Source organism: Lipophrys pholis, assembly GCF_963383615.2.
Source record: "Lipophrys pholis genome assembly, chromosome: 21".
Lineage (NCBI taxonomy): Eukaryota > Metazoa > Chordata > Actinopteri > Blenniiformes > Blenniidae > Lipophrys > Lipophrys pholis.
The window spans coordinates 1,385,081-1,399,409 of record NC_137649.1 but is presented as its reverse complement, the minus strand read 5'-3'; the positions used below and the strand labels follow the sequence as shown (position 1 = coordinate 1,399,409).

Sequence of the window (14,329 nt, the reverse complement as noted above, 5' to 3'; positions counted from 1 at the left end):
AATTATTCTCCTTCCTATGTTTTGACTCTCATGGAAATGTGTGTTAAACAAGAGCAATTTACCAAGTCAATGCAAATTTTCAACACAACAAAAGCTACTTTTTATTCAATGATTAAAATTCATGACCAAGACATAAATCGACTTTAATGTTCTCTGTACTTTAACAAGCGGAAAGTAAAAGAGACTGAATTAAAGAAGAGGACAGATTTAAGTGGTACACTCACTTCCTGTGAAGAATAAAAATACTCTGCTCGCAGAGCAGCTGTGACGAGCTCCGGAAAGTTATGGAAGTGGACAGAGGGAGGCTGCTTCCTCGGTTCACCGCCCAGGAATAGGAGAAAATACCCCCATGGTCACGGAGCCGGCGCTGGCCGCGAGTCAACTGTGAAGAGTCGGATCGTTGGAGCGGAAACTCCCGGTAGATCCCGTTAGCACCGGGCTAAGGCTAGCCTAACAGCAGGCCTCGGGCAGACTGTTTACAATGTTTTTAACCTGCGTTAAAGTACGACTGCACGGACAATACTGAGTGTGTAACGGAGCTTTAAAGACAGCTTTATGAGCTTAATGTTATGATATTATCAGAGGAACTCCCGCTCCACTGAGCTGCGCGGTTAGCCAGCTGCTAGCCCGCGTCAAAGGAGCTGACAGCGCTGTTGGACAGGTGGAGACAGGTACAGATCAGGACAGGTGGAGACAGGAACGGATCAGGACAGGTGGAGACGAGGACAGCTCAGGATAGGTAGAGACAGGTACAGATCAGGACAGGTGGAGACAGGAACGGATCAGGACAGGTAGAGACAGGTACAGATCAGGACAGGTGGAGACAGGAACGGATCAGGACAGGTGGAGACGAGGACAGCTCAGGACAGGTGGAGACAGGAACGGATCTGGACAGGTGGAGACGAGAACAGATCAGGACAAGAACAGATCAGGACAGGTAGAGACGAGGACAGCTCAGGACAGGTGGAGACAGGAACGGATCAGGACAGGTGGAGACGAGAACAGATCAGGACAGGTGGAGACAGGTACAGATCAGGACGGGTAGAGACGAGGACAGGTGGAGAAAGGAACGGATCAGGACAGGTGGAGACAGGAACAGATCAGGACAGGTGGAGACGAGAACAGATCAGGACGGGTAGAGACAAGGACAGCTCAGGACAGGTGGAGACAGGAACAGATCAGGACACGAACGGATCAGGACAGGTAGAGACGGGAACAGATCAGGACAGGTGGAGACGGGAACAGATCAGAGGCCTGTACTATGACCCTGATCAACATATCCAGGATCTCTGTTTCCTGGTTGACTGATCCAGACACTGGATCCTGATCACCGTTCCTACCAAGCAGGTTATCAACTCACTAGTTCAACCCAGATCTACCTGTGCAGGTTCACATGAAAGGGGCGGAGTTAGCAGCATCTGACCAATCACACACAGAGAAACCCTCCAGAGCAGTTTACAGATTACTGAAGGAGCAGTTAATCTCTGAGATTATGAAGAATTCAAACCCATCCTGCAGCTCAAAGCAACACTGCTGCTGCAGCCAGAACCAGAACCTTCCTGACTTGGTGAGATTAGAGCAGATTAATTGATCGGTGAGATTAGAGCAGATTAATTGATCAGTGATATAAAGGAACAGCACTGTGATCACTCACTTTCACTTTATTCCAGCAGAACGGTTCCAGGCAGAACTTCCTCACTGCTCTTCTTTTACTTTACGTTCTCCATCACTGGTTCTGAAGCTGAGGTTCTCTTGTGTTTCCTGTTGGAATATTAATTCATCACCATGACAACATGGGTAGTTCTGGTTCCATAAATTCATGGTTCTGCAGTTCTGTCAGGTGTGATCATGAACCTCATTATTCCAGATCTACCCTCATGGAGATAAACAGACCTGGAACAAGTCAAGAACAAGAACCTCCTTCAGAGCCTCAGAGACCAGGATTTATTTTATTATGTCAAAAAGATTGTTCTAGATTAATTTATCATCTCCTCTCTGCTGCAGCTCAGAGCTGAACTTGCCCACCAATCACCATCATTTAAGAATGAGCGGGGTATTTTCCAAGAGATCTGATTGGTCAGGAGGCGGAGCTCTGACCTCTTATCCAGAACATAACCTGCTCCGGAGCAGGTTAGACTTTCACTATAAGTTACCAGGTGATTTATCCTGGTGAGGAATGAGCAAGAGTGGTAGTACAGAAAACCAGAGTTAATCCTGAAGTTATCTGGATAAGAGAAAATCCAGCTTCGTAGTACAGACCTCTGGACAAGTGGAGACCAGGACGGGTAGGAACAGACCAGGACAGGTAGAGACAGGAACAGATCAGGACGGGTAGAGACAGGAACAGATCAGGACGGGTAGAGACAGGAACAGATCAGGACGGGTAGAGACAGGAACAGATCAGGACGGGGAGAGACAGGAACAGATCAGGACGGGTAGAGACAGGAACAGATCAGGACGGGTAGAGACAGGAACAGATCAGGACGGGTAGAGACAGGAACAGATCAGGACGGGGAGAGACAGGAACAGATCAGGACGGGTAGAGACAGGAACAGATCGGGACGGGTAGAGACAGGAACAGACCGGGACGGGTAGAGACAGGAACAGACCGGGACGGGTAGAGACAGGAACAGACCGGGACGGGGAGAGACAGGAACAGACCAGGACGGGGAGAGACAGGAACAGACCAGGACGGGGAGAGACAGGAACAGACCAGGACGGGGAGAGACAGGCCATGCAACCTGTACTGGTGAAGTTTTGTCACGAGTTGATGTATTTTGTCTTTCTTGGACATGTCACTCAGTAGTACAGTTGTGTCTTTGTAGCATATATTACTCATCATGCCTTTGTTGCTTTGCGCTAAATGATTTTTTTCCTCAAATTTAAAATATTTGAAATGACTTTTCTCCAGTGAATGACTAGCTGGCTTCAGTGAGTAATGTCACTAACGTTACCAACCGCCGAAATGCTTGAAACACCACCTGGATATCCATTTGAGGAGATCAACTATGATGATATTGAAGTTGAGGAGGTTGGTTCTGGTTATCTTTCTACTCTTGATTCGGTATTAAATACTCAACAAACCTGCATCTTTTGTTGGAGGTAATTGTTGCATTACTTCCCAGGTGGTGGGCAGAGGAGCTTTTGGAGTGGTTTGCAAAGCCAAGTGGAAAGGCAAAGACGTCGCAATCAAGACCATTGAGAGCGAATCGGAGAGAAAAGCTTTCATAGTGGAGGTACGTTGTCTGGCTCCCGCTACACGTTTCACTCTCATCACGTTAAAACTGCCAATCAAATCCTTTTCTTCACCATTAATTGTGTTTGGATGCAACATTTTAACACTCCCATTCATTTGATTGGGACCTTCATATAATTTAGTCTGCAATATGTTAAAACTGTCATGACTTAATAAAATGAATGAATCTGAAAGCCTGGTAGTGTACAGAGGAGTCCTCCACAGTCCTAATTCATCACTATGTCTTCCTGTAGGAAGAGAGTCCACCTTTTAAAGGTAGTCCAGATGCTCGTCTGCACAGTGTGTTGGTGTAAGAAAAACCACCGAATCATCTCACCACAGCTACAAACTAAAGTCATCAAGACATACTCGTATTTAGAGTCCAAAGTTAAATCAAAAGATATTGATTTGTTTGTCACATTACCAGTTTCTTCTACGTTCCTGCAGATGTGAAAGCTTCCAGGATTCCAATGTTCACCTCTTGTACATTGTTGTGACGCATTTGAAGAAATATGGTTGATAATAGAATCTAAAATCAGTGGAACTATTAGGTTTACATGACAATGGCTTTGCAGAAATGTGTTTTCATGGAATCAGTTAGTTTTAAACTCCACACACACACACACACACACACACACACACACACACACACACACACACACACACACACACACACACACACACACACACACACACACACACACTGTTGCATCCATAGCACATGACAAGCTTTTTAAGCATTTTATTTTTGTCCTGACTTCTGAAAATTGAATCTGAATGACTGTAAATCCTCCAGGTCCACCTGGGATCAGTAGTGGCCCCACAAGGGGGTCCTGGCCCCACAAGGGGGTCCTGGCCCCCGGGTTGTGAACCTGCTGTTAGTAGCTGGTGGCAGAACTGTATCACAGCTTATGTTTTTCAGCCTACATACAGTTTGATTTCATTTGGTTCCTCCTGTTCGACACAAGAGAGACGGTCAATCATCCCTGATGTTTGTGTGCTGACTCTCCCATGAACACCCACAGATTCACTTTTTACCAGTCAAAGTTTTATACATTTTACTGTAAATTACACAAAACAAGACAAAGCCATGCAGTCCATACAATTTTACAAGAAGAATGTTGGACGGAAAAAAAGAATATGGAAATGCCACGAGTCGACAAGCCAAAATGAGGAATGGGAAGAAAAGATCATGTTTTGCTAAGAAACAATCAAAGTTTATATGGAAATGAAATTTCCGTCTTTAAAGACTTTAAAACGGGCTAATTTGGAGTGTAAAGGTGAACGTTACTTTAATCAATGACTGAAATAAGTCAACCGTGAGCTGACCGGAGGAGAACAGATCCTTTCCTTTCACACAGAATTAGTTTGTGTGACAACATGAGCGCTGGTCTGAATCCACTCAGCATCTTTAAGGAAGTGTTTCTGGATGCGTTTGGTACCAGAGCTGATTCCCTTCCTTTTCCACAGCTTGTCCATCAGAGCCCAGTGAAGCCCACAGGGCCTTACATTGGATGAGTTTGGCTTAAGATCTCTTTAGGGAAACACCTACCAACAGAGGACGTGGTCAGCTGGAGCCCCCCCCCCCCTCAGAAAGCCTTGAGCTCGTCAGTCTGTCCTCAGGGCACTTAACACCTCTAGTCCCAGTTACTCTGTGAAGGCCGATTCATACTCCACGAACAAGAAGAAAGGTCCTGCCACACAAAATGACGTCATTTTCTTCAGCCAGCTCCTTATGACAGAAGAAATTTGTCTGGGCTGTGCCAACGGTCCCAGCTGAAGTATCTGTTCCAGCTCACTAATGAGTGTATCAGTCATATTTAGCATGGAGCCTCACGACTCACCAACACCGCGGTCTGGACACAAACTGAGACTGTTCAGCAAAACCTATTTCTGACGACATTTCAAGCAAGAAAAAAGCTGTGCTGCTGAAAGTTTAAAATGCTTCTTGACAGAACTGTACCTGCTGTGAGGGGGCGTGGCCTGCCAGTTCCACAGCTTCTTCTCGGAGTATGAACCTTCCTGCCAAACAAACATGTTGGGCTGACGTCACACCCCAATTTTTCCTCTTGTGCTTATGGGATTATGCAGCGGCCTCCAGACTTGTGAAGACATAGTTTTAAAGTCCTTCTCCACAAAGGGAAAGGCAGAATCGGTGAAACAGTGAAGTGGTTTTCTTTTTGAAGTCATCAGGACCAGCTTTCCTTTCAGCTCATGGTTGATAAAACAATTGAACTGTATCCAGCACGTAACTCAACATTTTAAGATCTACTGTAAATTGCAGCAGAGTGCTTTAGCTGTAGGTTCCAACCTTAAATTCATCCTTATGGAGATTTGCTGGATGTCAGAAGATTGGAGGCCTTTCAATGTGGAGTTTGCATGTTATCCCTTTACGTGTGTGGATTTCCTCTGTGGATGGTGGATCAGCGACCTGTCTGAACACAGAGTCAGCAGCTGGATTATCAACGGTGGATGAAGCTGCTTCAAAGATAAATGGATGGGTTCATGTATATAAGAATTGAGGTGGTCCAGTGAAAGCAGGGTCCCGTGACAGAGTGACTGATGAAGTGCTTGTTTGACTGTCTGCAGCTCCGGCAGCTCTCACGAGTCAACCACCCCAACATTGTCAAGCTGTACGGCTCGTGCAATAGTCCCGTAAGTTCCCCTCAATGTTCAGCTCCCGTGCAGTCTGCAGCGTCCACGTCCTGCAGGGTTTCATGTCCTCTGTCCCCCTCAGGTCTGCCTTGTGATGGAGTATGCTGAAGGAGGATCGCTGTACAACGGTGAGTCTGAACCGCAGGGCGGCTGGTGGGAAACGAGCAGACACAATAAGCGGTCCCCTTCACAGTCTTTCTATCTTTCATCCAGTATTTATGTTTTTAGTGAAGAAACAATGGAAGAGAGTTCACATGGGTTGAATAGCTGAATAGTTGGACAGTAAATAGGTTTTTTCTACTTCTACCTACTCCTTTTCCTTCATACAAATGTGGATTGTGTTGTTTCTTTTACTTTTATTTTATTCATCTGAATATTTTTCATTTGTTTTTGTTTGTATGTACGAAATAAAGATTTAAAAAGATAGAGATTCTGTGTGAAGATGAACTCATTTACCTATTTTAAATGACGGCATTGATTCTTTTAGGTTTTAGTCAACAGCACCACAATGACCAAAATCAAGAAAGTTCACAAACTAAAGAGAGGAAAAACAAAAGGGCTTCGTCACAGCTGGTACAAATTAGGGTCAAGAGAAAGATCACTGTTAATAAGTAATACTAAAGGTAGTATTGAAATTCCAATAATAACATGAACTTTTTGTTAGTGAGCATTGACCAATCCCTGCAGACGATGTAAACAGAGCAAATGGCACATTAAATGTTTTCAATCTGTGTGTACAAATCTAAGTATTTGTACACAGACAACTCTCCTCACTGTCGGATGTCGTTCTGCTCCCTTATTCACCCCACATATATAAATATCTCTATATATTGTGTATGTGTTTTTCTCAATCTCCATCAAAATTGTTGAGAGCTCTCCGCTGTGGCACCAGAACGTTGATTTCATTGGTGTGTGAATTGTGTGTGTGGGTTTGCTGTTTGTGACTGCTGCTCTCTTGTTGGTCCACAGTGCTGCATGGTGCTGAGCCTCTCCCTTATTACACTGCCTCCCATGCCATGAGCTGGTGTTTACAGTGTTCCCAGGGCGTCGCCTATCTCCATGGCATGAAGCCAAAGGCTCTCATTCACAGGGACCTCAAGCCACCCAAGTATGCTCCTCTCCACCTCACACTCCTCTCCACCTCACACTCCTCTCCACCTCACACTCCTCTCCACCTCACACACTCCTCGGTCTCCTCACACACTCCTCTCCACCTCACACACTCCTCGGTCTCCTCACACACTCCCCTCCACCTCACACACTCCTGTCCACCTCACACACTCCTCTCCACCTCACACACTCCCCTCCACCTCACACACTCATCTCCACCTCCTCATACACTCCTCTCCACCTCACACACTCCTGTCCACCTCACACACTCCTCTCCACCTCACACACTCCTCTCCACCTCACACACTCCTTGGTCTCCTCACACTCCCCTCCACCTAACACACTACTCTCCACCTCACACTCCCCTCCACCTCACACACTCATCTCCACCTCCTCATACACTCCTCTCCACCTCACACACTCCTCTCCACCTCACACACTCCTCTCCACCTCACACACTCCTTGGTCTCCTCACACACTCGTCTCCACCTCACACACTCGTCTCCACCTCACACAGTCCTTGGTCTCCTCACACATTCCTCGGTCTCTTCACACACTCCTCTCCACCTCACACACTCCCCTCCACCTCACACACTCCTCTCCACCTCACACTCCCCTCCACCTCACACACTCCCCTCCACCTCACACACTCCTCGGTCTCTTCACACACTCCTCTCCACCTCACACACTCCCCTCCACCTCACACACTCCCCTCCACCTCACACACTCCTCTCCACCTCACACTCCCCTCCACCTCACACGCTCCTCTCCACCTCACACACTACTCTCCACCTCACACACTCCCCTCCACCTCACACACTCCTCTCCACCTCCTCACACACTACTCTCCACCTCACACTCCCCTCCACCTCACACACTCCTTGGTCTCCTCACACACGCGTCTCCACCTCACACACTCCTTGGTCTCCTCACACACTCCTCTCCACCACACACTCCTCGGTCTCTTCACACACTCCTCTCCACCTCACACACTCCTTGGTCTCCTCACACACTCCTTGGTCTCCTCACACACTCCTCTCCACCTCACACACTCCTCGGTCTCTTCACACACTCCTCTCCACCTCACACACTCCTCGGTCTCTTCACACACTCCTCTCCACCTCACACTCCCCTCCACCTCACACACTCCTCTCCACCTCACACACTCCCCTCCACCTCACACACTCCTCTCCACCTCACACACTCCCCTCCACCTCACACACTCATCTCCACCTCCTCATACACTCCTCTCCACCTCACACACTCCTGTCCACCTCACACACTCCTCTCCACCTCACACACTCCTGTCCACCTCACACACTCCTCTCCACCTCACACACTCCCCTCCACCTCACACACTCCTTGGTCTCCTCACACTCCCCTCCACCTAACACACTCCTCTCCACCTCACACTCCCCTCCACCTCACACACTCCTCTCCACCTCACACTCCTCTCCACCTCACACACTCCTCTCCACCTCACACTCCTCTCCACCTCACACACTACTCTCCACCTCACACTCCCCTCCACCTCACACACTCGTCTCCACCACCTCACACTCCCCTCCAACTCACACACCCGTGTGTTTGTTTCTGGATATACCTTATATAAAATCACACCATAACAGCATGGTTAACCTGCCGAGGGTTTCCACCTTCAGGTGCTTATTTTCAAACCTGTTGTGAAGTAGCTGTGGTGCAGTTTCAGTCTGTCCTCTCTCTCCCTGGCTTGTTTCAGTTTTTAAAAAGTGTGTTGCTCCAAGCAGCCAATCAGAAATCAAACCCTTTATAGTGTCATCGGGGGTTTAGCCAATCCCAATCAAGGTAGGCCCTCCCTTTGACTCCTCCCACAATTAGGCAGCTCTGCTCTGGCACATGGCACCACGAGAGGAAGTACTTCCTCCTCTTCCCAAGATGGGCATGTGTGGGCGGAGCCAGTCCAGCTCACACAGACACAGCAGATTCTGAATGTAGCTCCTATGATCCAATATTCAAATGAGGAAAATCAAGGAATGCCTGGATTTGGGGCAATAAAATTTGAATACAAGGTTTATGGACCAATGAGACCATGTGAAAGTATTGAAAAGCTAGATAATATGAGCCCTTTTAATCTGAATCCCAATGGTATCATTTGAAATTGAATCAATTGGTTTGAATGTGTAATACAATCAAATTAAAACTGTATTTCATTCAATTGAAAGATTCAGCTCCATAATTCATTCTCACTTTTCAGATTCACGGGACCTGGTGTCAGGCAAAACTAGTCAAACGCAGATAGGAAGAAGTCTATTTTATGACAGCTTTACGTTCTTCACTTCAGGTTACAGGTTCCACCTCCAATACAAATGATGGGCTGATGTGATCATTGCTGGCCCCCGGCAGCCGGGGTTTCGAATTAACTAGTTTCCCTCTTAACCAACTACATTTAGCATCTGTTGTTGCTGTTAGTAAGTTACCATTTTTCAATTTGATGATATTCAGTTTCAATTTCATTGTGATACACACTCAAACCAATAGATTAAATTTAAAATGAGACCAATCAGATTTAAACTCACTTCCTACTGGCACAAGATTTATCCTGTACTCCTGATGTTTGTTTTTTGAAGATCTAGCTCTAACATGGCTCCATGTCTTGTGTTTCAGCCTGCTCCTGGTGGCAGGAGGTACGGTCCTGAAGATCTGTGACTTTGGAACAGCATGTGACATTCAGACCCACATGACCAACAACAAAGGAAGTGCTGCCTGGATGGCTCCAGAAGTATTCGAAGGCGAGTCTGACGGGGTTAATGCTAATTTACAGAAACTTTTTAAAGTGAGTCTGTTCAGGAACATTTTCAGCGATGCACTGCAGAACAAAATGGCGATGCAGGATCAGTGATAAAAACACATACACACAACTTAAAAAGCAGCCGAGTTCAGATAAAAAACAGTTATAAATACTGGTGCGGTAGTGCCGTGCATCATAATAAATAAGTAAAAACAGATGAAGAAATAAGAAGTTGTTGCACATGTCCCATGGTAATTGTACATGTGAAAGGCAATCAAGAGTGTCTATATTTCCAGTCCTCTGTTTATAAGATGGACGGTGGTGAAACTGTTCCTGAACCTGACAGTTTTACACCTCATGTTGTGGTTTCTCCTGCCTGAAGGGAGGACAGAAAACAGTCCACGGGCAGGGTGAGTGGGGCTGTTGGTGATCCTCGATGCCCCTGATAGGCAACATTTCTCTGCTAAATCCCTTATTGGTGGCAGCAAGACCCCAATGATCTTCTCTGTGGCCCTCACCACTCTCTTTAATGCCTGCTGGTCAGAGACGCGGCTGCTGGTCAGAGACGCTGCTGCTGGTCAGAGACGTGGCTGGTGGTCAGAGACGCTGCTGGTGGTCAGAGACGTGGCTGGTGGTCAGAGATGCTGCTGCTGGTCAGAGACGCTGCTGCTGGTCAGAGACGCGACTGGTGGTCAGACGCTGCTGCTGGTCAGAGACGCTGCTGCTGGTCAGAGACGTGGCTGGTGGTCAGACGCTGCTGCTGGTCAGAGACACTGCTGCTGGTCAGAGACTGGTTAGCACTCTGTGTGGCTCTGCTGTAGAAAGCGGTGAGGACTGATGAGCTCAGATGAGATCTCTTTAGCCTCCGCAGGAAGATCAGACGCTGATGAGCCTTGATATTGAATGTTGAGCATTGGAAGTGTGCAGACCAGGGGCCTCATGTACAAAGACTTCAGTGGATCGCCTACTGAAAAATGGCAAACGCTCAAATCAAGAAAACGTATGCACAAAAACGTCCAGATATATGAAACTGTGTGTACGTGTGAATACGAGCACTTTTCTTTGTACATCCTGGTCAACATGGAAGTGAGTGCACATATTGGAGTACCCGACTCCTCCCTCCCTGTCCACGCACCATTTAAATGTGCAAATCATATTTAAATTGGGCCTGCACACAAGTTATTAAAAATAAATTGAAGCAGATACTTTTGGGGAAAAATACTTTTGATGAATTATGCATGCAGAATATCCTATTTGGCCTCCTTGCTGTTAAACCGCGACACCTTATAACAAAAACAGAAGTTTCTCAGATAAAAATTGTCTGAATGTTGCATAAGAATCGGGACAATTTGTCTGTCTGTCTGTCTGTCTGTCTGTCTGTCTGTCTGTCTGTCTGTCTGTGTGTGTGTGTGTGTGTGTGTGTGTGTGTGTGTGTGTGTGTGTGTGTACACACGTTAATGTACACGTCACTCTGTGGATCAGAAAACTCAACATATCAGAACATTATGAACTCATGCAGGCGGAAACAGAAAAAAGTCAACAACTTGCTGAAATGATTCAGAGACACACTGATTGTGGTCATGTCGTCCTACTCAGTATTCATTTGACCTCTTAATCTATAACAATAGAAATGATTGATAGGAATTCATTTTTCAAATATAGAGAAAACAGTAAGGTCGAATTGCATAAAGTCAATAAATGATATAACCTGCTCCATTTCGAATGATCAAAGACCTTTTGTGGAGAAAGTACTGAAGCTCAGTACTTAAATAGAACTACCAGCAAACTATACACTTAAGTAAAAGTAAATAAGTACTTACTTTTAAATGTACTTTTATTATTTAAAGTAAAAGTACTCACACAACGGGTTGTCTCCAAATGTCCAGGCCTGTAGTTCAATAAAACACACAGTGTGGGTCTGTGATACCCTTTTAGGTAATAAAGAGGACAATAAAGAAAAAGGTTATATCTTCAAATGATTTTTTTTTATTGTAAATCTATTCAAAGCAAGACATTAGACTCTTGTTTGCTCCATTATAAAAAAAAAAACTATACATCCAGAGTTGACATGGTAAGTTACCTTCACTGAAGTATTTTTTATCACCGACAGGTTGAGACTGTTGTTCTAATAGTGATGCAACTTTATGAAGGATTGATTTGTAGACGGAGCTGCTGCTAAAGGGTCAGATCATTTCTGTTAAACCAGAAAAAGTGTCAGTACGCAAAATGAATATAACCTTGACAAACATGTATAAGCTCGAGAAACTAATAAGTTATCATAGTAAAAGCTTTGCTTAGCTGAATATGAGTGCAGATTTGAAGGCAGGAGTTATTTTCTTTGAGGCAGACAGTTGAGACTCTTGAAATGTCATGAATCATGGAGCCTCAATATTTAAACTTTTCCTATAAATAAGGCCCAAGGGTGGCTCGACTCAGGGGCTCAGTCTCTGGGTCCATATTGTGGCGAGCGGCGTTGGAAGAATGACGCTAAAGGAAAACTTCTCTTTCTTGCCCACTGCAACTGGCAGAGGCTTTTATTTTGACACACAGAACAGCAACACTGTGGCAGGAGGACATCAATCACACTACACTCCTCACTCAAGGTCGTGAAAACATTCCATTTACTAAACCACAAAACACATTAAAACAAGGTTTTCAACCTTTTTATCCCCGGGGCTCATTTAAATGCAGTATTAATGCTTTCAGTTCAACTGATCCCAGTCTTGGTTTGATTTGTATTCAATAACTAAATCAAGTCCACTTAGATTAACAAGGTAAAACCTTGTAAAATAATTGATATGGTTCACTGTGATGATCTCAAAAACATTTCTTTGTCTTGTGTACGTAAACCTTCACATACAACACTGAACAGGAGAGCAAATATAACAAGTCAGATTCCTACAACAACATATATAAAGGCTGAAGTCAATATTAACACAAAGAAATATCAGAAATCCCCAAATATTTTGATTTAATTACTCAAAAAACTGAGAGAAATTCTGATCAATAAAATGCTGTGGTAAATCCAGCGGCGGTGCAGTGCTAGTGACGTCTGTTACCTTCCTTCCAGGTTATCATCCCAACCGTAGTCAGGAAGTCAGGTTCAACACCAAGCTTCACTCACTCACTTGTGGCTCGTGTCTGCTGGTAACTAAAACTGACTGTCGGGCCGATTCTGATGTGGAGTTGGATGGAGGGAGACAAAGAAGACGCCAGTGGTTGTAAAATTGTGGCTCTTTAATCCACTTAACACCCGCCGGACTAACGCGGTCATTTCACACACACACCTGCAGTTTAACACCGGAGCGCAGCGGAACAACAAAAACTACACATGCTACATCCACTTCCCACAATGCACTTGTCATTAAAAGTGGCCAGTAAGCATTGGCTCTGCCTCGCTACCACAAAGCCCAACTCGATAAAGTCATGGTTGTACTTCGGGACATATTTCACCTTTGATGATGGGGTGGCGTCACTTTCATCTTTTTTTTGATTTAAAAACCTCTCCATCACGTCAGTGATGTTTACATCTTGCTTCTTGTTCTGCTGTTTACTGGACTGTGTCCAACAACTTAATGATGCATCACTGCCCCAAGTGATGGGAACCCGGCTCTTGCGGGCCACTGAAGCAGAACTGAAAGATTTGTGCCGCCCAGTAGTTGGCGCTTGCAGCCCCTCCTTGGTTGAGAATCACTCCATTAAATCACTGATAATAATGTAACATTAAAATAAACCACAATAATGACATTTAACCTCTCAACACCTTGAACTCCCATGGTGCATTGCTCCACGATCGCTACAATACTGAATATGGTTTTTGACATCACTACTGCCTCTGCCAAATGGACGCTCTGCTGACAGCACCTGATTGGTTTAAACGTCCAAGGGAGAAACATAACCAGTATTTCTTGTGGAGACGTTTTGGTGACTGATCAATCATAAAATATAACGAGGTGCATTTTATACATTTAGTGGAGTAGTACGGATAATAACTGCAAAATGTTATGGAATAAAAGTCAAAAAAATAGGCTCTATGAGTTTTACTTAGGCAAAATACAGAGACGTGAAAAATGTACTTTCTTACAGTAATAAAGTATGTGTACTTTGTTATATTCCTTCTATATCTATCTTATTTGATAGATTAGGTTATTCAAAGCTGGTGTGCCAGAGCAGTGACGCTCCATGTTCTCTTCCACCTGGATGTTGAGGTGAGACAGAGCAGCTCGTTGACTCACTCCGGTGCTCAGGATGTGTTGGGACTGACCTCCAGAACTGAAATGAGTGAAGATGAGCCAGAAATCTCCTTAAAGTCCACAGTATCACCACAGACTGCCTGGTTCCGCTTCGTCCACCCTGCCCATAGCTTCACTTCGGCTCTTTGCTCACATTCATTCTTGATTCATCACGAGCCGCCGTGTTCTCCTGCTCTATTGATGCTCAGCCCGAAGATGAACACGTCGGCTTTATTTCCCCCCAGGAGGCCACAGCGTTGTGTTCTCTCAGCCAGCAGCCCTAATGCATCTCTACATGATGAGGAATATAAGTGCAGGAGGGAAGCTGAA

At 45.4% G+C, this 14,329-nt stretch overlaps 1 protein-coding gene across 3 annotated transcripts in view; it reads left to right on the top strand.

Moving 5' to 3' along the window:
• The first annotated feature begins 222 nt into the window (after window positions 1-222).
• The window catches only part of map3k7 (mitogen-activated protein kinase kinase kinase 7), a 31,784-nt gene continuing 17,677 nt past the window's right edge, over window positions 223-14,329 (top strand). For 2 of the 3 annotated variants that reach the window (XM_080490108.1, XM_080490106.1), the window contains exons 1-7: window positions 223-418; window positions 2,912-3,031; window positions 3,126-3,236; window positions 5,825-5,890; window positions 5,973-6,018; window positions 6,860-6,998; window positions 9,644-9,772. In XM_080490108.1, the coding sequence (XP_080346234.1) occupies window positions 2,939-3,031; window positions 3,126-3,236; window positions 5,825-5,890; window positions 5,973-6,018; window positions 6,860-6,998; window positions 9,644-9,772 (584 nt within the window). In that variant the 5' untranslated portion in view covers window positions 223-418; window positions 2,912-2,938. The remainder of the gene's footprint in view (window positions 419-2,911; window positions 3,032-3,125; window positions 3,237-5,824; window positions 5,891-5,972; window positions 6,019-6,859; window positions 6,999-9,643; window positions 9,773-14,329) is intronic. The other variant, XM_080490107.1, reaches the window with a different exon arrangement.